This window comes from Xenopus laevis, chromosome 6L, assembly GCF_017654675.1.
Source record: "Xenopus laevis strain J_2021 chromosome 6L, Xenopus_laevis_v10.1, whole genome shotgun sequence".
Classification (NCBI taxonomy): Eukaryota; Metazoa; Chordata; class Amphibia; order Anura; family Pipidae; genus Xenopus; species Xenopus laevis.
Window position 1 is genome coordinate 48,303,400 of NC_054381.1, and position 21,343 is coordinate 48,324,742.

Genomic DNA, 21,343 nt, shown 5'->3' on the forward strand with positions numbered 1-21,343 from the left:
CTAATACAATATAATGTTTTACTCTATGATTCCTAACAATTTCCCCCATGGGAGCCTTCTCCAAGCCCATCATTACTTGTCCTTCAATGTCTCTCCCCTCAGCAAGCAAATAAAACTGCCCTATGGAATATAAACACAGTTTTTTCGTTGCAGGCCAAACCTTTTAGTTATTCTTTTTGCTTTAGCGTGTGCAGTCGATGTCTGCATAGTAAAAAATAGTTTGTCATTATTTGGGATGCAATGCTGAAAATAAATATCTATGCAATAATATAATATAATTTTTCTTTTTTAAAAAAATTACTCTATATAGGGAGTCTCTTTTCGGGGAAATAAAAATATTCGCTTTTGACAAGGTGCTGTACGTTCCTTTTAGGATTGATTCTACTTATTTTCATTTTAGTAAACATTTTATTCTGTCAGTTTTAAACCATAACCCTCATCTTCTCCGGGGTGCGGTTGCCTCTTTGAGGTAAAAGTGCTTGTCTAGAGTAATATGGCAACGGTATTGGATAGAAATCTGGTGGTGATAGCATTTCATATAAGAATTAGGTTTCACTGGAGAGAAACAGTTTAACCACTTACTGGAATTATCCACATCAATTTCGCCAATTTAGTTATGATACTTCTGAACTGGCCGTGCCAGTGTTTTTCCCTGTCACAATTTCTTTTATTTTTTTTTACTAATAATCTCTTATAATTTCTTCTCTTGCGATATTTCATAGTCACCTTTAAAAAAAAAAAAAAAAGGTTTAACCTTTACAAAAGTGAATATCCTTTATGTGATTGAAGAGTGAAGCATGCAGCTAGAGAGCAATTATATACATATGTAAATTCAGTTTATAGCATAACCAGAAAGAACGCTTGAGTTGATGTACCTTTAACAATGGTCAGTGGGGAGATTGATAGAATTGCCTGTCCCCGTCGGACTCAATGACACACAAGTTGATTCCTGGATGCAATGCTTAGGATATAGAACATTGAATGAGATTTGGTAACATGACATCGGCAGCACAATTCCTGAAAGTGATTGCCTGTATATGAATTAGACACCTTTTTACAAAAAGCCACAGTATATATATATATATATATATATATATATACACTATTATATAGAGATGTATTCCAATCACAGGGCAATCTCTAAATCCAAAAATATAGGAGAGCTGAAAATCTAAGACCAGTTTATATGGCTATAGAAATACTAAAACAGATGAACTCTATGTTATCTATAATAATAATAAAAGGACACAGAAGCAGACAAAATCCAAGCTCTAAGATCCTTCAAAGGATTCTTATCACTGATTTATAGTACAGGTATGGGACCTGTTATCCAGAATGCTCGGGACCTGGGGTTTGCCGGATAACGGATCTTTCCATAATTTGGATCTTCACACCTTAAGTCTAGTAGAAAATCATATAAATGTTAAATAAACCCAATAGGCTGGTTTTGCTTCCAATAAGGATTAATTATATCTTAGTTTGGATCAAGTGCAATCTACTGTTTTATTATTACAGAGAAAAAGGAAATCATTTTTAAACATTTCATTTATTTGGATAAAATGGAGTCTATGGGAGACGGCATTTCCGTAATTCGGAACTTTCTGGATAACGGGTTTCCGGATAACGGATCCCATACCTGTATGTCTATAATAATAGAATGTAGATATGGGCTCAGAAGCAGCCCTCTGCTAATACAAAACGGAATCTAAATCTCTGACAGCCATTGGAAATATTTCCTCTTGTTTAGGTGAAATTCTCCTTGGGCAAGCGTATCAGCAGGGTTGGAATGGGCCCCCGGGAAAAAACCCCACCAACCCAGAAGTGCTCACTGGGTGCTGCACCCTTAGCTTCCTCCAACCCCGATGTGGCTGCAACAACATAAGCTAAGTAGTGATGGGGGAATTTATTCGCCTGGCATGGATCTGTGGCGAATTTCCACATTTCGCCGTCCGTGAATGTTTGAAAATTCACAGTGGAAAAAATTCAGCAAAAAAAAAGTCAGAATTGTTCGGACGCCCAATGACTTTAATGTATTTGGACAAAAGAGTCACGCGTATAAAAATTGACGCACATCAAAATTATTCAGACGCCCATTGACTGTAATGCATTTGGACAAAAGTGTCACACATATAAAAATTGTCACACGTCAGAATTATTTTGACGCCCATTAATTTCAATGCATTTCGCAAATTTTTCTGGAGTTTTGCAAAATTATCAGTGAACCAAAATGGGACAGATCTGCCCATCACTTAAGCTATGGTACGCACTGGAGGTGGTGGGAGGGGGTTGTGGCTGCAATTGCAAAACACTGCAAAAATAGTAAATATATGTGGCCCCTGCATCTAGGATACGTACACTTATGCCTTCTAAGTCTGTAAATGTTTATGTAAGTAGATCAGTCACAGGAGAGTTGTGACAGTGGCTTAAGGGCACTGGGAAATTAACCAAGGTTTAACTATATGACTTATACCTCTATTTGAACTAGACTAATATATGCATCATGTTAGTATCTATAATGTTCTGAGAAGTGCAATATACTGTGGGGTATATACTGTATGAGAGGGGGAGTATGGCTACAGTACAGTCACAGAGATAATGCTATGTAGAAGCAATAGTTTGTACTAATGTGATTGCTGAGCCGTTCGCTGAGGTTGGTGTGCGTCCTTAGCTGTAAGGTGTGCGTCTGTGCTGAGTGTTTGCTGTGGGTTTAAATATTTTTATCTGCACAACATTTCCCTGCTGTTAATACTGTGAGGATAAAGTTAAAGAATGTCCCTATTCAAAGCTAAAATACTCATTTTAAACTACGCGTCATGTATGAATAATTGCTGGTCATATATAAGTACGACATGGAATCAAGGATTTATTTGATTTCACGAATGAAGTGTTGTATTTGAAATTTAAGATTTTACATTATGAAACATTTAAAGGGTGCTTGTCATTTACAAAAAGGGACGAGTGACTGTGCAGAATAGGGGAAACATGAGAGTACTTAAAGGAGAACTAGAGATCAACAAAGCATTAGGCTAGAAACGCCTCTGTACCAGGCCAAGGACAACAAAACATTTTTTGTGTCTCTGAATATGTCCCTAGTAGCTCCCTGTGTTCTTTCTGCTGATTCACTGCACATGCTCTGTGCTGCTGTCAGGTATCTGAGCTTATTAGCCGACACATAATATACTGTATTTATAGAATGTAACTGTCACAATGCAAGGCTGATTAGTAATTATTTCAGAATTATATTACACGACAGCACATAAAGCAGTGCTTTCTGCATCAGAATTGAATATTAATCTCCCAGATTTTCTGCTAATGTTTTGATGATTTAGGAAGACCCCTAAGCTTAGCTTCTTAACAGCAGTTCAGAGCACATTGAGCATGTGTAGTGGAACTTAAATAGCCTGACATGATCCAAACTGGGGAGCTGCTGCGGACAACTGCTAGATTAATGTCATAGAGCCTCTGGGTTGGAACAGTTTAAATAATACAACATTGCTAGTAGGACTCTGTTTAAGGCTTTAGTTCTCCTTTAAGTAACCAGCACAACTTTCACATAGTGATCTGGCCACTTTGATTTCACAGTGTCTGACTGAAGGCAGAAAGTGTGCTGCTGCTGCTGCTGCTGGTTGCAAATCAGTGAATAATATGAAACGTCAAAAATGACTTTTGTCATTTATGTTATGAATGAGAAATGTAATGTAATTATGGAGTGTAGTATCTAAATGATTTCTTTGAAAATACCTGAATAAAATACATTTGGTTTAAGGTTTAAGGCAACTGTACTTTCAACTATAAACATTAAAGGCATAGAATCTTTTTGGATGTACAGTATCATTTTGTACATGTGAGCAGTCCAACAATAGACTAATAACCTGTCCCTAGTGTAATGGATACTTATTATGTATTTCACTTGATCTGAGACATTTCTGTCTTAAATTGTTCACAGTTTTGGTCTCTGATTTAATGACTAAACCATAGTTAGAACCCTTGTGCCCATCCAAACTCTACTGGCCAATAAAGGACCTGTAGGGATCTGTCTTCTTCCTACACAGTAAAGACATTGACACAACTAAAGGAATCAGCTCATATCACTTGCAGTTGAAGTCTGCTGAGCTAAACTTAAATGTCATGTCTGAATATAAAAATACACGGCAGTTACAATAGGCAAAAGCAATGAATCATGTGTTACGCCATTATCTTGATGTTGTAGTTACTTGGGAACATATTACCCCTCTTGCACAATGTAATACACTATTTTTGGAAACAAATGCCATATTTTATAAGAAAAGGATCTCACTGTATTGTTCTGCAGTGTAGGGAACCACGAATGGCATTTTAACAATTTATCTTCTTGTGTAAGAACTGTACACATTGTATTCTGTAGCTATCTGCTAAAAAAATGACAATATGGCAGACCCTCTAGTCTAAGAATGTTTCCTACATATTCAATGTGAAAACTTGTTTTAAATATCTTGGGCACAGGAATATCACTGAATACTGTTCTTCTCATTACGTTTAATACTGTAGTTGGGCTTTAATGAACTTATCTATCAAAATTTTAATTTCTAATTCTAAAAATATCTAATTTGTATAATGTTTTGTTTGTTTTCTCTACTTCAAATTAACTCTAAGTTTTAAAAAGTCAAAATGTGCTTATTTATTAAGAAATCTAAAAAAAATAATTGGATTGAAACAAATTGTGAAAAAAATGTAGAATAACGGGTTACAGAATATTGATATTGTCAAAATATGTGATCTGATGTGATCTATGCTATGTCTGTACTCTTAGAGGCACATTTATCAAGGGTCAAATTTAGAATTCATGTGAGTTTTTTGAAACTCCCTTAAATCCGAATGAATTCGAAATTAGACTTGGGGACATTTATTAATAAAATCAAATTTTTTAAACTCAGACACATTTAAACGACCCAAAATCTCGAATGGAATTAGATTCTAATTCGATCAAACTCTAGTCGAGTATGATAAATCTCGAAAATCTAAGTCAAATTTTTAAAAAAAACTTGAATCTAGTTTGGATAATTCCCTAGTTGAATTTGAGAGCTTTGACCCTAAAAGAAATTTGAAAATCCAAATTTTCAATTCGACCCTTAATAAAGCTGCCCCTTAAAGAACCATTGATGCAAAAATTTTTGGAAAATCTAATAATAAAACAAATACCTCAAATTTCATCATTTTCAATGGGTCAAAAAATTCTAAAACCATGCATTGAAAAAATTCTTTAAATTTGCTTCCATTAACTTTTACATGAACTCAGCAGCGTTGAGATGCTGAAGTTTCCATTCGGGCGTTACAATTTTTAAATAAATATTGTACATACAAATTAATTAATTTGTTGATAAACCACTCCCTAAAGGTTATGTTAGGTTACTGCTTTAGGCCAATTATGTTTGCAACTTGCAGTTTCAGAATTCAGACACTGTCTTATGGAGAGGAGGAAACCTGCCCTGTCTTTTTGCAGTTAAAAAAAAACAATAATGCATTGAAAACCTATTTATTTTTAGAGATTCATACAGAATACCTGAACTTAATGGGATGATTATACATTCCCTTTAAAGTGGGAATTATCACAAAACTGAAAATTTTATTTACACTAAGGGGCCCATTTACTTAGCTCGAGTGAAGGAATAGGATAAAAAAAACTTCGAATTTCGAATGTTTTTTTGGCTACTTCGACCATCGAATTTGCTATTTTGACCTTCGACTACGACTTCCAATCGAACAATTCAAACTAAAAATCGTTCGAATATTCGACCATTCGATAATTGAAGTACTGTCTCTTAAAAAAAAACTTAGACCCCCTACATCGCCACCTAAAACCTAGCGAGGTGCAATGTTAGCCCCCATAGGTCCCCATAGGCTTCCTGGCAATTTTTTGGTCGAAGAAAAATTGTTCTATTGATGGATTAAAATCCTTCGAATCCTTCTATTTGCGGTAAATCCTTCGACTTCGATATTCGAAGTCGAAGGATTTACATTCGGCAGTCGAATATCGAGGGTTAATTAACCCTCGATATTCGACCCTATGTAAATCTGCCCCTAAGTAAGTAGCTTTCTAAACATAACAATTATGTACTCTTCAGATTTTGATTGACATTTCAATATTTGTTTTGGGGGCTTCCTTTGCCTAGAAGACCTTATTGACACTCAAAGTGTCAACTGCAACTCCTGAATGAAGAGAGACAGACTGCTGAAAGAGAGATAGTAAAGAGTAACTTGATTATTTCAGAAGAAGTACACAACTGATTATATTTAGATATATAGATTCATATTCCTATGAGATGAATCTTATATCAAATGTTTCTATTTGCAATAGTTCCCCTTAAAACATTAATTATAGTTTAGGTTCATGTTTACATCAATGACAGGTCCCCTTCTCTAATAATTCTTATAACTGTTACATACATCACACAAGGGATTATACAGTAGTGATTTTTTAATGTCATTGAAAAATTTGATTAATTTCCTAAAGACAGGCGGTTGCAATACTGCAATAAATTGCAGTAAAGTGACTAAAATGAACAGAATTCTTCATTCCCACTTTATTATATTTTTAATATAACCATCTTTAACACAAATATATTTTATCTCCTACATGTGCTATTCCTACATGTTTAACTTCAGAATATAACTAGGTATAAGGAAGTTGTTGGTTGTATTTAAATTGGACTGAACTTTCTAGCAAAAAAGCTAATTTTCCATTAAGAAAGGGAAACATTTTGGGCAGCTTTAAATATCTGTATATTTTACCAAGCAGTAACTTAATTAGTAATTAGTCACTTGCTTGCAATTTGCACTGGGTATAAAGGGTTTGAAATCAACTGAACTCAAGTCAGTTGAACACACTTTAAGGAAATACATTTTATCTGCTCTAATAAATATGTAAATTCTTCATAATTCCCCAGATAAAAATGTGTATGTCTCTGTTCCCTCGTGTTTGATGACAATGAGGGGGTATTTACTAAAACTCATTTCTCTCATTGTTTTAGCTGGATTATTTTCGGATTTTTAGCAGCTTTGGGGTATAATACATTTCTATAAATTCTAGTTTTTTTTCCCTCTAGAAATTTGAGTTTTCCCCTTTAAAAACTTCACCAGAAAAATTTGAGGTTTAATAAATAGACCCCTTAGTCTTGGAAAGATCAATTCATCAAGAGCCAGGCCACTGCTCTCATGAAGGCCAAATGATTTTTTTTAAACCAAAAAGTAAGTTTCCTTGTAAATATGAACGACAAGATTGTTTTCCTGAGTGTATGCAGTTATAGTGGGAAGGTTATCAAACCCTATGTAGACAAATATTGTTGATGATATATGCCTTTCCTGTCTGATAGAAAAATATCCTCCTTGGGAATAACATATGTTAAAAGGAGTTGTTTCAGCTTCTTATAACTTTTTCAGATTTTATAGAATTCTTTTACAATAAAAAATAAAATCTTTTGGAATTAGTTTGAGAAATATAAAAAACACTGCTTAGCTAGATCATCAAGAGCACAGACCCAACCATTTCAAACTGATACATATGCATATACATCTCTTTCAGTGTTACTGCATAAAAGAATTGCATTTAAGTGCTTCTTAAAAAGAACACTTTAAGGAAATTATATTTAGCTCCTTCAGACAAAACTTTTTCATAAATATGAACAGGATTGCTAGTTTCTTGCAATTTAGTTTACGTTGCAAAATATCCTACTTTAAGAGTCATTTGCCCTTTTTAACCAGTTCTTTTCCACTGATAAATGAAAGGAATTACCTTGAGCTGTATTTTACAGCCAACAGAAACCTCCTGCTTTTTTTTAACCTAATTCTCATGGGTCTGAATGTTTTTTAAAGTTATTGGCAAAATATTTTTTAGTCATTTTTAATACATTTTTAAAAAATATATTTTCTGTAATATAATAACCTTGCAGCTGATAAGAACCTGCATTAATATATATTAACCTGATGAATGCAGTTTATGAGTTGCCTGATAAAGTGAGTAGATATAAGGTAGTAAAGCAGTTTGTCTACCAGCTTGGAAATTAAGCCACTGCTTCATACCTAGGCACTATTAGAACTCTGACAATGAAGGAGGTAGTGCTATGGTTAAAAAACTATTTTTTATCACATTTCAAGATTGTGGATATTGTCCATTTATGAACTGGGTTCATAGCTTTGTAATGTTACCAAATCTCATACTTTATCATGTTGTAGCATACGGATTTCTAACACTGGCTACTCCAAGTGTGGCTGAATTTGCCATCCCTCGGCTGATGAACATTGCAGACGCCAGTCAGGATTGGAAGTTCAGCTACAGATGGTGGACTGCTGGTGATGTATCCGCAGAACAGAACAAGACAATAAGATGTGTCATGGATCATCCGCCAGAGGGAATTGGGGGGCTTAGGATACTGGTGAAACATTAAGCATTCCAGAAAAGTGTACTTCCAAATACCTGAGAAGGGAATGTGCAGAATTAAAGAAGTAATTCTATACAGTCAGCCTATCGACACAGACTACATGATACGAAAGGGAGCAAATGTGGTTTCTTACTAAATATCTATTTCTGTATAGCGCATTTCAGTACAAAAAAAAACATAAGTTGATGTTGGACACGGAAAAGCTAGAGTAAAAAAATACATTCTTTTCAGGCTTATTGTGTTTCTGTAAAGTTTAAAGGTAAAATTATTAGGGCTGTTATTACCAGACTAAATCTCCTCCTAACAAAACAACTAAGAAAATATGCTTAGCAACTATCCTCAGCTGGGGCACGGAGAGTGCCAGACAATGGGTGGTTCAATTTACTTTAAACAATAAATTAAAAAAATACCATCTAGTGATACAACCAAATATCTGCCTTGATCTTGGAGGAAACAGCATACTGTAGCAATATATGGTAATGACTGCCCCACATTGCACGAGTAAGTGATCGTTGCAGGAGATGGTTGGCAAGGACGGTAGCCGCAGGCACAATATTTGAGAATACCTTTGTTGTGTTGGATCCGTAGTGCTGGTGAATGCAAAATCGTTTACATTTTTTTTTTTGTTTTATCTTCCCCACCCCCAAACCGCTTTAGAACTGGAAGGACAGCCAAACACACTGCTTGTGTAATATGTTGACAGTCTCTTCAGTAAGAAAGAGATTGAACTTCCACGGATAAACTTCACATCAAATGGACAACAAGTCAGTCACAAGTACCCGCATCAGAGGAACATTTTCATCCATGTCTATTTAGAACGGACAAGAACAAAATAAAAAGTGACGGAGGCAATGGAATGGAAGGGGAGACCCCCCAGAAGTGCTGAGAATCCAGAAGCACAGTCTGTTCTAGTCCTCAAACACTTCCAAGAACAGTGGGGGAAACAGTTCAGTGGGGCACTCCACCTTCATGTGCAGGAACCGGCTGGCGTGGCACGCTCCAATCATGCGGAGGTCGGTGACTTTCATCAGCAGTTTTGGCCAAAAGTGTGCAATGTTATGTTTCCTGTAATTAATGTAGTGTTCAAAAGCCAAGAGGAAACCTTCCTGGCACTTTTCTATTCTCTCCACGCTAGCAAGACCAGGCCGATCTGCAGTAGAGAAAAGATGAGAACAACTTCAGATGCTGGAAATATTACAAATTCAAAGATTCTAGTTTAAAACCATTTCCAATGTTACTTTTTCTTCATATACATACATTTGGCCTTGCAATGTGAAGCATAAAGTGTTGTTCAACATGCAACCCAAATGTTCTTCATCTACATCTCCCACTATACTCCCAAATACTGCTGAGAAGAGAAACATGCTAGAAGGTGAATGCTAAGGCAACATTCTCTATAAAACTTTTTCAGAGTTCTGCAGGATAAATGATAATGCCAGAAGAACCTCCAGTGAGAATCCTGCCTGTTCCATGTACCCATGGGCTCTCTATTCATGAGCTGTAAGTACATTTTTTCTTGCACTGCTACAGGGCAGATTAGAGTTTAATAAATAAATAAAAACTCACCCTCTATTCATTTCTATGGGATTTTAGAATTGTATTTTTCAATAGGAGAAATTCAGAACTCTGGAAATCCCATAGAAATAAATAGAATGTGGGTTATTTATATGATTTATTTATTAAGCTCCAAACTCACATTTTGATAAATCTGCCCCTACATTTTGATATCCTGTTTCATTACAGTGTGATATATGTAAGATGACAAAGTAAAGTGTCTATATCATACACCAGCAGGATGAGTGTTGTAGCGCTAGTAGGCAGGACTCCTACTGAAGAATCCTTTTGCATCTCTAATTAAGTTAGGAATGCCTTCTTCAAGAGCTGGGGAATGCATTGTAGAGCCACAATATAGCTTGTAAAAACTCTGAACTACTATAGTCTACACTCACACAGCCTCTGACCGGCTACTATAGGATCTATGAGTTATATATAGATAGCACCTTTAAAACGTTAAAAAACCTTACATGTTGCATATATTTATTATAAAGGGGTTTATAAATGAGTGCCTTTTATAAGTGTTTGCTTAAAGAACAAAGGAGCTCCCAAGTATAAGCTATGCTCTGTGTATTTGGTAAATGCTATACCATATGTCCAGTTTATAGTATGTACCTGTGACAGAAGTATGTCTAATAAAACCTGTAATGAAAAATATGCCACCTTTAAGCCAATATTGAATATCTCATTTAAAATTTGTTATGTAATATAGTAAATTGAGAAAAGAAAATTTAATTCTATTCTTTTTATTTTAACGTATTCTTTTTTTGTTTAAAACTCTTGTTATGTTCCACTCTGAGTCCAGCTTTACAAACCTGATGACATAAGCAGCACAGCCTGCAACAAGGCGACTTCGGTATCATCAAGACTGAATGAAGAAAGCGATACCCCTAAGTCAAAGATGGCATCTGAAACCACTCCAAGTCCTCCATTTTTTAGCTGCCCCCTTGTCACTGCCATCTCACCATTTAACGTTAGAGTTTCACTTTCGGGGTCATAACGCACTGCTGCTCGGAGCGACATGATCTCCATACAACAGCCTTTAAGAAGGATGATCTGGTCTTCACATGGCAGCTGGAAACAAAAGCAAACATTTGGCATATCATTGGTGGATGCACAGCAACAACCCAAAAATATATATATCTGTTTACATTCCTTTCTGGCATAAAGTCAAGTGATGTATTTATCTAAATTGCATATAGTAAGAAAAGTACTCTGTACTTTTCGTAATAGTGTAATCTACTGGATTAGAGTTGATCCACTTCGATCCCAGTTAGAAGTACTACAATTTTTACAGGCAGGGTGGAAACAGCAAGATGTTGACATAAAACTGCAAGCATTTTACCAGTGTCCCAAAGGCAGCTTTTTATACACATGGAGGGAACAAGACACTGATATACTATAGTCATGTTCATCTCTTGGATGGTGCCTTGTGGTGTCTTCATTCTCTCACCCAGGTTATAACTTAATCTACACAGGTCCCAGAAAATATGTTTTCCCTTTCCACACACAATCCACATACCACTCCCATGGCAAAGGGGTTATGGGGTCATTTCATGTTCCCTCTCACCCTGACTCCACTTTAGGCAAGAAGTTCACTACCCCTATTGTTACACCACTGCTCTCATCTTCTGTGGATGGCTGCAAATCAGGTAGCATGCACAGGGATTAGAGGATGCCCAGTCAGCCTGAGAAATGCACCCCATCCATAACCTCACCCAATTTCTCATGGCACTGTGTCTCTGCAGAAGCTACTCCAGCAATTTGCAAACAAGGAGGCCAGTAAAACATTACACGTCACTTGTGGTCACTACAGTCCACTTGTATTTGTTTCAAGAAGGTGGTTGATCATTGTAGCCCGGTATACTTGATAGATTTAGCACATAGACGTACATGCACTGCCACTTCCCTTAAGCCTCACTCAGCTCCCCATCAGGTTTAGCACTAACCAAGATCTGCATGCATATGTGCCACCCAGCCTCAAGTTCCACCTCTGCCAATTACACAGTACTTAATGTCCTTTAGCTCATTTATACTGCAAAGTGCCCAGGCCTACCCATCAGGGTTTGAGAAATGGGAATCCTGTGACAGGGCTTGAGATGATATAGAATTGTGGATTACAAATGAGGTGGAAATTACTATAGAATGGGAAGTGTCTGGGCAGATTGGGACATGTGTGGGTGTAATGGATTTTGGCAAGGGTAGATACAAGGCTTACTATGGTGAAGAGAGGTAAAGAGAGGGGTTTCTTTCACTCAAGGTCTCATTCTATTTGGTTGGCAGTGCTGGGTGGGCAGCGGGCTAAGAAGCCAGACCACCCTGTGATTTCTGATGGTGGCCCTAAAATGCCCATTAACTAAGTTACATTGCAAAACATGCGATTGCTTTGCTCAGTTTTTAATAACTAAATGATACTCCTCAATGCCAGAAGCACAACACAACAGAGTGACTAATTCCGCTGCTTTGCATATATTTGTGGGTTATTTATTGTTTTAACTTCTATTGTTCCATGAGTACTACTTTTTTCTCCCTGATCGATAGGCTAAGGTTCCTCCAATCACACACATTCAGTATTTACATAGCAGTAATATATTAATTCTGTAAGGAAAAAGAATAGCAAATTGCATTCAGCTTCAAGGATCTGCATTTCTATTTTGAACCAAAATGAAGCAAAAGGTTTAAAACCCCTCTGATGCTTACAGTTACTATAGCGACAAAAAATATTCCATTCGCCAGTATTTGTACTTAAGCATCCGAAAAGGCACATGAGATGGGCGATATTTCAGCATATGTGGGAATGTAGAGGGGAAGAATTGGATTTCATGCTATTAATGATGTTCATGCAACCATTTTAAGTGTGAAAAAAGGAACTCACACAATGAGAGATCAGAATAGCAATGTTATTACTGACAATAATGGGACAACTCTCATTATAAAAACCACTTAGCCTCTGACTCCTTTGTGATAAAGCCTGGAGATACCTGCACCCAGACTTGTATCTGTTACTGGTACATTCCTTTCGGAATTTCACCTTGTATCATGTGCAGAAAATACTACAGGAGTCAAGACAGCCACTGGGGGAACTATGTATGTATAACTTTATTTATATAGCACTACTATTATACACAATGCTGTACAATTTTACATATATAGAAGTATGTACAGGCAGGACAAATGTAAATAATAAATAAAGTACAAATTAAAAGGCACAACATAGCCCTATCTTTAATAGGCACCTGAAAATTAATTTGCTACTGTTCATGAACTCATCGGTCTTGACTACCTTTATTATATTAAAGTGGTATGAGTTCACACAAATAAAAGAATAAAGGGCACTGGTAAGGCCCCATCTAGAATATGTAATACAGGTTTGTGTAAAGTGCTCAAAATGGACATTACTGGACAATTATACTAAAGATATTGAAAATCTCAGTTATGAAGAAAGGCTGTATTGGTCGGGATTAGTTAGACTGGAGAAAAGGTGCTAGATGTGTGGGGAATCGGATATGATAACTATGCATAAATATATAAGTGGAGCATAAAATATACCCTCCAATGCATTTTTTTATTAGAACCTCCTATAGGATCCAAGGGAACCCCTTGTGGTTGTGGTTAGACAGGTGCAAAAAGAGAACTGTGGTTGTGGAATTCTCTCCCTCAGGCAGCTGTAATGGCAGGTGCATTTATTTTAAGAAATAATTTGAGAAATTCAAGTATACATAATGTATGTTCTCAATGCATTCATCTTTAAATGGCCATGGAAACTGACTAGTAAATAAAACTCACCTCACAAAACATAGGTAGCTTTTTGGCAAAATCAACCACTCTTGTAATTGCTGGGGTGATTATTTTTGTAAACTGGCTGAAGGCTTCTAAGTCCACTTTTCCACCCTCGGGCGCATTAACTATGGGAGCTTGTCCAATGTCCTCTGGCTGGATTTGTACAACACACAGATAAAAAAAACATAAATTAAAAGGTACGGCTAAGGTTTCATTTATTGTGTTTATGCTGAAATCTATAAGAGTATTTCAGTATACATTAACACTACTAGGCTTCTCAACAAACATATGCCAAGCCTGAGGACCACATTTTATTTTTTAACTCAGTTAAAACATCAGTTTATTTCACCTCCAACTGCTAATTGCTAGCAGTACATCTCGGCTTGTAAGGAAGGAGTAAAGTCAATCAAGGCCAAATTTGGCCATCTGCCTACTAGGCCAAATTGTGCTGAATTAATAGATGGCCCTAGGAATTTCTAAAGGAATTCTGCATTTGTTTAATGTAGGAGGCCACAGGAAAAATCTCTCAAATATAAATGACAGTTGCTCCCAAGAATCATCCTTAAGGAATATTTGGTCCAAAAGAAAGTGAAAGCATTTTAAAAATGTAATGCTATAGAGATATATATGAAGGGCCAGCCATTTCTGGGTCATACAAGTGCCAAGTCAAACCAAGCTAAGTATCATGCCATGACCCTTACCAAAAATTTTCTTTTCTGTTTCCAGTGGCTTCCCTGTGCGTTGGTGGCCACATGTGCTTCAGTGACAACTTGTATCAACTCCCATTCTTCTTGTGTGGGTTCAGGTTTCTGAACAAGTGATTTCTGAATCTCATCTTTCCGTCTTTTTTCTCTGTTTTCTTCTATGAGCTTTCTTTTTGCCAAACGTTTGTTGTCATCCAAAACCACTGGTAGGGAAGCAGAAAGTCAGCAAGTAATTAAAATATTGTAGAGTGCAAAACAAATACAGCCAACTTTACTTTCATCCTACTGTTTAAAACTGTTAGAACAAAGAAATTACCCAGTACACAGTATTTTTTATTTAGTATTGAATTTTAGAGAAAGGAGCAACAACAAATTGCATAAAAACACAATGATCATATCTCCATATCCCAGGATCTAACAATCGGCGCCTTTTTGTCAACCTTTTCCTTTGAGTTGAGCCCTCTAGGCTTCAGTTGAATAGAGGGTGATATATTGCTAAAGGAAGACACAAACAGCTTTATAGAGACTGGAAATTGTTGGTGTACAGGTAGAGTTGGAGTGATGAGAACGATGTCTTTGGGATGAAGACTGTAAAAAACCTACTGAGTAGTGTGTAGTGTCTGAGTACAATAACTGGGTTCGACAACAGGAACTGGAGCAAAGTTATGCTGAAATAGGCCAAGTACAGTTGTGAACTTATTTGGGTAAGTTGAGGATACCAGATGGCCACAAAAACTGGCCGACAAACCAGCTGGAATGCTTAAAAACATTTTCCAGGTTAATTAGGAGAATATGTTGGATTTAATTCAAGTGCACGGACAATTGCTTTGTAGGTTCTAATATGTATTCCCATTAATTAGTCTAGTCTAAACATATACAGTCTTTGGAAAACAACAATGATTTAGCCATTTCAACCATTGCTAGCTTAATTGGCAACTTTTAATTCAGGCGGTGTTTGTTATTGTTAGCAGATAAATGGTGAGTGGGGTAAAAATCTAGAAGTACAATAATCAGTTGCAGCTTCTGGAAAAGTTTACAGGGTTTCACTTTAAAAACAACCGAGGGAGAAAGTTGTCAATATAGCTTATGATTTGCTTACAGTCTGTTGCCATTCCAACAGCGATGCACTTTTTGAAGCGACATTCTTGGCACTGGTTTCTTGTTACTTTGTCTATAACACATTTTCCTTCATATTTACAAGAATAGCTTGGGTGGAGGTTCTTCTGAATAGTTCTTCTAAAAAAGCCCTGAAAGATAAAATATTAACAAGGGTCAGACCAATGCGTATTTAATGCTCAATTATATAAGATTAATCCAATTGATAGAATACGGTTTTATCAGTCATAACAAAAACTATGTTTAAATATAATTTATAGATATCATTTATAGAGGCACAATTAATGAATTCCACAATGTGACTGCTCTAACCTGCTGCTCTCTAGTGGAACAACAACACTAAAGTGAGTCAGCTTCCAATACGTTACCTTGCAGCCCTCGCAGGTGATACATCTATAATGATACCCTGTAGCCTTGTCTCCACACACCACGCATAGCTCATCTTTATCCAAGTAGCTGGGTATATACCCTACAAAAGGAAAGAAAAGGTAGATCTAGTATCACTATATTAAATAATTAGATATATTTTATATTTAAATATTCAAAAAAACATTACGGCACATTTATGGTATTTCATGACTGTTGTTCACATCCGTTTTCTCAATGCAAAACCATTTGCTGCATCTTACATATATATAAAGAATCAACATTTATCTCTTCATATTGGAACCCACGTTTTCAAAGCAAACTCCACTAATCAAGTTATACTCCAACACAGAAATAAAAACAAAATGCATAAAATGATATGAACTAAAATAGAGTACGGTATATTACCAGAGCTCTAACTGAATCCCAGAACATCCGGTGGCTCTTGGTGCTTAACTACAAAAGCTGATTGTAAAATACCAGGTTTACGGTAATAAGTACAACACAGAGCGGAGGAATTCATAGTACATTTTCTAGGGATTTTTTTTTTTCTGCATTCCCATCCATGCTACTTTAGACATGCAAAGGATTGCAGACTAAATGCTAATACTAACTAAAAAAAAACACTACAAAATAAATTTCCTAGTGACACAACATCATTGTTTGTACACTGATATTGGAACCAAATGTGGATTTGTGTATGGTCGGTGTAAGTACAGAAGGTTAGGGGGGGAACATGCAAAAGGAAGTAAGCTTTCCTGAAAATATAAAGAATGTAATGATAATAAACAATGCATGTCCATCCTTGAACTAAATATAATCCTGGTTAGAATATAAATGTAAGGCCTGTCATCTCTGACCAAGTAAACTGTGACCACAAATTTTAAAAGAACTAAACTGCCACTATTATATGGAGAATTAAGCAATACTTTGTTCACTTCTAATTGTTAACCCAAGTTCTATATAATGCCTTTGGAAGATTCTATGTACTGTTGTATAACCATTCATCTGAATTATACATCTGTCTTCACATTGATGCTGCAACAGGCCAAGTGTCACTGGTAATCCATGAAAGCATGCGCTGAAGTGAAAGAACTTACTATTGTCATTCCTCGAAGCTTCCTTTCCATAGAGTAATTAAGAATGACACAGCATTATCCTTTCACCATGGTAACACTGACACATCTTCCTTTTCATGTCAGGTAACGTAGCATAGTGTACATGAGAGAGCACATTGCACTGGCAGTTTTAAATCTATAATGTCATCTCTAGCACTAAAGAAGAGATGACTTTTGCAGAGAATAGATTTAAAACTGCAAAACATTTAATAAACTATGCTGTGAGTCATGTAACCTAAATATATAAATATGTACATAAATATGTTTCTATAAGGAGAAAAAAACAATATATATATATATATATATATACAGTCCAAGAAAAAGCCAGCACTCTCGATAAATGGTTTCGATTGCCTGGGTGCAGTGCTGTTTATATATATATATCCTGGTAAGTGGATATCCTTTTTGAGAACGTACCTAAGTCTTTTTTCTTTGCAGGCTAAGGATATTAGAATAATATTTGATTTTATTTTCCACAGGGCCCAGCCTTTCCATATATTTATATATATATATATTTTTATAAATCACACTTTTTAATACAAATATATCTCAATTTCATTTTTAGATTGATTCCCCTGTTTTGCAATTTTTTAAATGATGCTACAATTTGCTGAATATCATGTCAGGGCTAGGTTTACTGATTGGCTACTGACTGTACAGTAATTGTCCACTGTTTAAAGAATATTTTTTGTAGATAGCAAAGGTGTAATTAATGCTCTATACAACTGATGCAGATTATGTTTTGCAGTTCAGTTGTCCTCAGGCCTTCCATTAGGATTAGGTTGTATTCTGTATAACTGAATTCTCATTTAGAGCATATCACCAATTAAATGCAATTCCTGTTTATTTTATTTTATTATTTTCAGACTGCAATTTTTTTCAAATGATTTTTGTAATGGAAGAACAAACAGGGGTCACTTCTATTAAAAACAGCGTACCTTTCTAAATGAATAACTGAAACCAACATTATACTAAGCATGGTTTGATAACAATATGGGGCCAATTTAACGAACCCATGTATTTTTACAAAATAGTAATGGGCAGATTTATCAAAGTTTGAATTTCGAATTTTTTTTACTTTAATAAATTCGAATGTACTCACAACTCGAATGGGATGTTACTTAAGAAAATATGTGAACATCTAATATTTGATCGAATAGTCCTGACCCGAAAATTCTACTTAGAATCGAGTTGTCTCTCTGAATAAAACTTAAATGTCAGGAAGGCAATTAACATATTGAAATAGTTTAACTGACCTCTGCCATTGACTTCTAAATGAACTTGGCAGGTTTTAGGTGGCGAATATTCAAATTAGAACTGTTTCCATGGTCGAGTTGTGATAAATCTCACATTCGAATTTACATTCGAATTTTGAATGTGTGGATTTTGACACCAAAAAAATGTAATTTGAATTTACTATTCGAACCTTAATAAATGTGCCCCTTACTGTTCGTCTACAGGTTACATTGACGTTCACCTATTTAAAGTCAATGCATTCTGATAAATTAAGTATTATGTTCCAATTCATTAAAAATGCTCCTGACTGTCTGGCAAATACTCCTGACAGTCAGGTAAAGCTGTAAAATCATAAAATAGACAGAGATGTTGGAAATCCTTTTAATAATTATACCAAAGTGTTTTGTATTGTTTTTATTTTCTACGTTAACAAAGGAACACTGCGAAATCTGAACAATGTTGCTGTCTTTTCTTTAGAAAATACTGACCTTTTTCTCTCTGCCATCTTCCTTTGCATCAAGGGCAGTGTCAGACACTGTGTTTTCTCTGATAGTGTAGACATGCCAGAGAATAAGCTAATACTGCACTTATTTGGTGGCAATCCTGTGTTTGGTTAATTTTGTCATGAGACAGAACTGCTGCCCATGCTTATATTCTAGGGAGGAGTCAGGGAGGGGGTTTGGACATTCTTACTCTACTAATATCAATACACGATAAAACTTGAATAGCGGGCAGGCACCACTCCGGAACACCAAGTCAGTCAATCAATGGAATCCAGGAACCTATGATTAAGTGTCCTTGAGGGACACGAAACGCGTCAGGCTTTAAGTTTTATACATAATGTAAAATAAAGACTTTTTTGTACTATTCAAAATACTTTGGCTCCTGGATTCCATTGATTGAGTGATAGACTTGGTTTTCCGGAGTGGTGCCTGCCTGCTATTCAAGTTTTTCGTGTGTTGCTCCCCTTTGCTGAAGGTCTGGGGTATGAACACCCGGACCCACCGTGGAAAGCTGTAAGCTTGTCCTTTAATTCAAATAATCCATGCTTCCTATGACTCTTATGTATAGCTACTAATATCAATACCTAATTGTCTGATATACATATTACAATCGGATACTTGAATATTTGAATTCAATAAAATACTGTTAAACAAAAGCATATAAATATATAGACTATAGAGTAATTGTGGGTAGAAAACACTAATGCATTGTACTTTGCATTAGTTTAGTAAATGAGCACTAGTACTTTATTCCTATTACTAAATATGTTATATGCCAATGATTAAAGTGATGCTACAAAAAAAAAACAACTATTTTTCAAAATATTAATTTACATTAAGGGGGTTATTTATTAAGCTTCGAATACCCGAAATCCGAAAAATTTGGATTTTTCAAACCTTAAAGGAGAAGGAAAGGTTAAAACTAAGTAAGCCATATCAGAAAGGTGCACCTAAATACACCAGTAAACTATCAAAGTAGTGCTGCTCTGAGTTCTCAGTCAAAAGAAACACAGCATTTCTTTCCTTCTATTGTATATACATGGGTTTCTGTATCAGACTTCCTGTCTTCATCTTAAACCTCCTTGCCCCGGGCATGAGCATGCTCAGTTTGCTCCTCTTTCCTCCCCCTCCCTTCTCTGCTGTAATCTGAGCCCAGAGCTATAAGTGAGAAGGGAGACACTCAGGCAGGAAGTGATGTCACACCAAGTTAATATGGCAGCTGCTATCCTAAACGAACAGAAAGCTTCTAGAGCTTTTTACTCAGGTATGGTAAAACATTCTACAAAATAAATATAGCATTCCAGCTTGCACTAATGCAGCTAATCTATTGGCAATAAAATGCCTCTGTAGCTTTCCTTCTCCTTTAAAAAAAATCCACATTTTTTGGGATTTATTAAAGTCTGATGGTATGAAAACTCAGAATCCGAAAGTTCTTGGGGTCCTGTCTTAGTCAATGGGGAAGGTCCCAGTGTCTGTGCTGCTGTTGGTACCGATATCCGATGATTTTGGGCCAAAAAGTTAATTTTTTTAGAAAATTTTGTGGTTTTTACACAAAAGTCCAAAAAATTCGGACTTTCCAGGCAAAGGTCTGAAGTGTTTGGGTTTTTGCCCGAACCTATTTTTTTGAATGATAAATAAGGTCCATTCGGGAATTCAGAGTTGCTCGGATTTTTATCTTAGAAATACTGAGATAAATTCGGAGCTTGTTAAATAACCACCTTAAAGTTACCTGTATGTCTTGTTGCTCATTTTTCAATGATAGGTCTGCTTTTGTAAGTAGTGTGACATGAAGTTCCCAAACCTGACTGTCCCTTCTCAGCCTGTCAGAGTTTCTAGTGCACAATGCAATCAGATGGGTAATGTAAAAGCATTAGCAAGTAGTTTTATGACAAAAATGTATATAGCATGCAAAGATAATGTTATGATAGATGAAAGAAAAGGTTTAATTTCTGGTGTCAGTATCTCTTTAAAGGAGGAAGTGGAAGCCCTACTGCTGTGTATATTGTGAGTGACAAATGTAAGCACATATTTATACACTGATAAGGAACATTAAAATACTTTTAAAGACTGGATCGTGGCTATTTCCATTGCTGTGAATAACTGCGCAGTGGAAAGAGGGGATTAAGAAATTGGGATATTTTTCTTTTGAGACTGTGAATAAATATTAGTCTCCAGTAAATACGTAAAGTGACAAGGTTTTTTTCCAAATACATAAAATTGTATTTTAACAGGAGGAAACATTTTGGGCTGCATTGACATTACATTCAATCAGAAATTTCTGAACCGACTGTAAGCAAAACACAGCTTCAATAATAAAGGTTGAAAAGAGACACCTGTTCTTTTTCTTAATTGTATTTAATGAGTTGTTATAATGAAGAGTCTTCATTAATGTCAAATCAATTTTGATCAATAAGCCCAAGCATGTCCTTTGTGGAACCTTCTGTCCCAGGGTTAATTGAATTCTATTGAAAACTAAATACAGGAGGGTGCAAAAAATAAATGCTGCTATAAAACTTGTTGCATCCTTGAAACTTAGGGGACAGGGGTTCAAA

General features: G+C 35.9%; 1 protein-coding gene across 1 annotated transcript; it reads right to left on the reverse strand.

Moving 5' to 3' along the window:
• Nucleotides 1–9,294: 9,294 nt before the first annotated feature.
• Nucleotides 9,295–16,042, reverse strand: thrb.L (thyroid hormone receptor, beta L homeolog; the record flags this gene model as incomplete). Its single annotated transcript, NM_001096713.1, is given in 7 exon segments — nt 9,295–9,564; nt 10,784–11,042; nt 13,755–13,901; nt 14,450–14,655; nt 15,552–15,699; nt 15,937–16,039; nt 16,042. Coding segments are annotated over 7 exon segments (1,106 nt in total), but the record flags the coding sequence as incomplete, so codon positions are not given.
• Nucleotides 16,043–21,343: the final 5,301 nt, after the last annotated feature.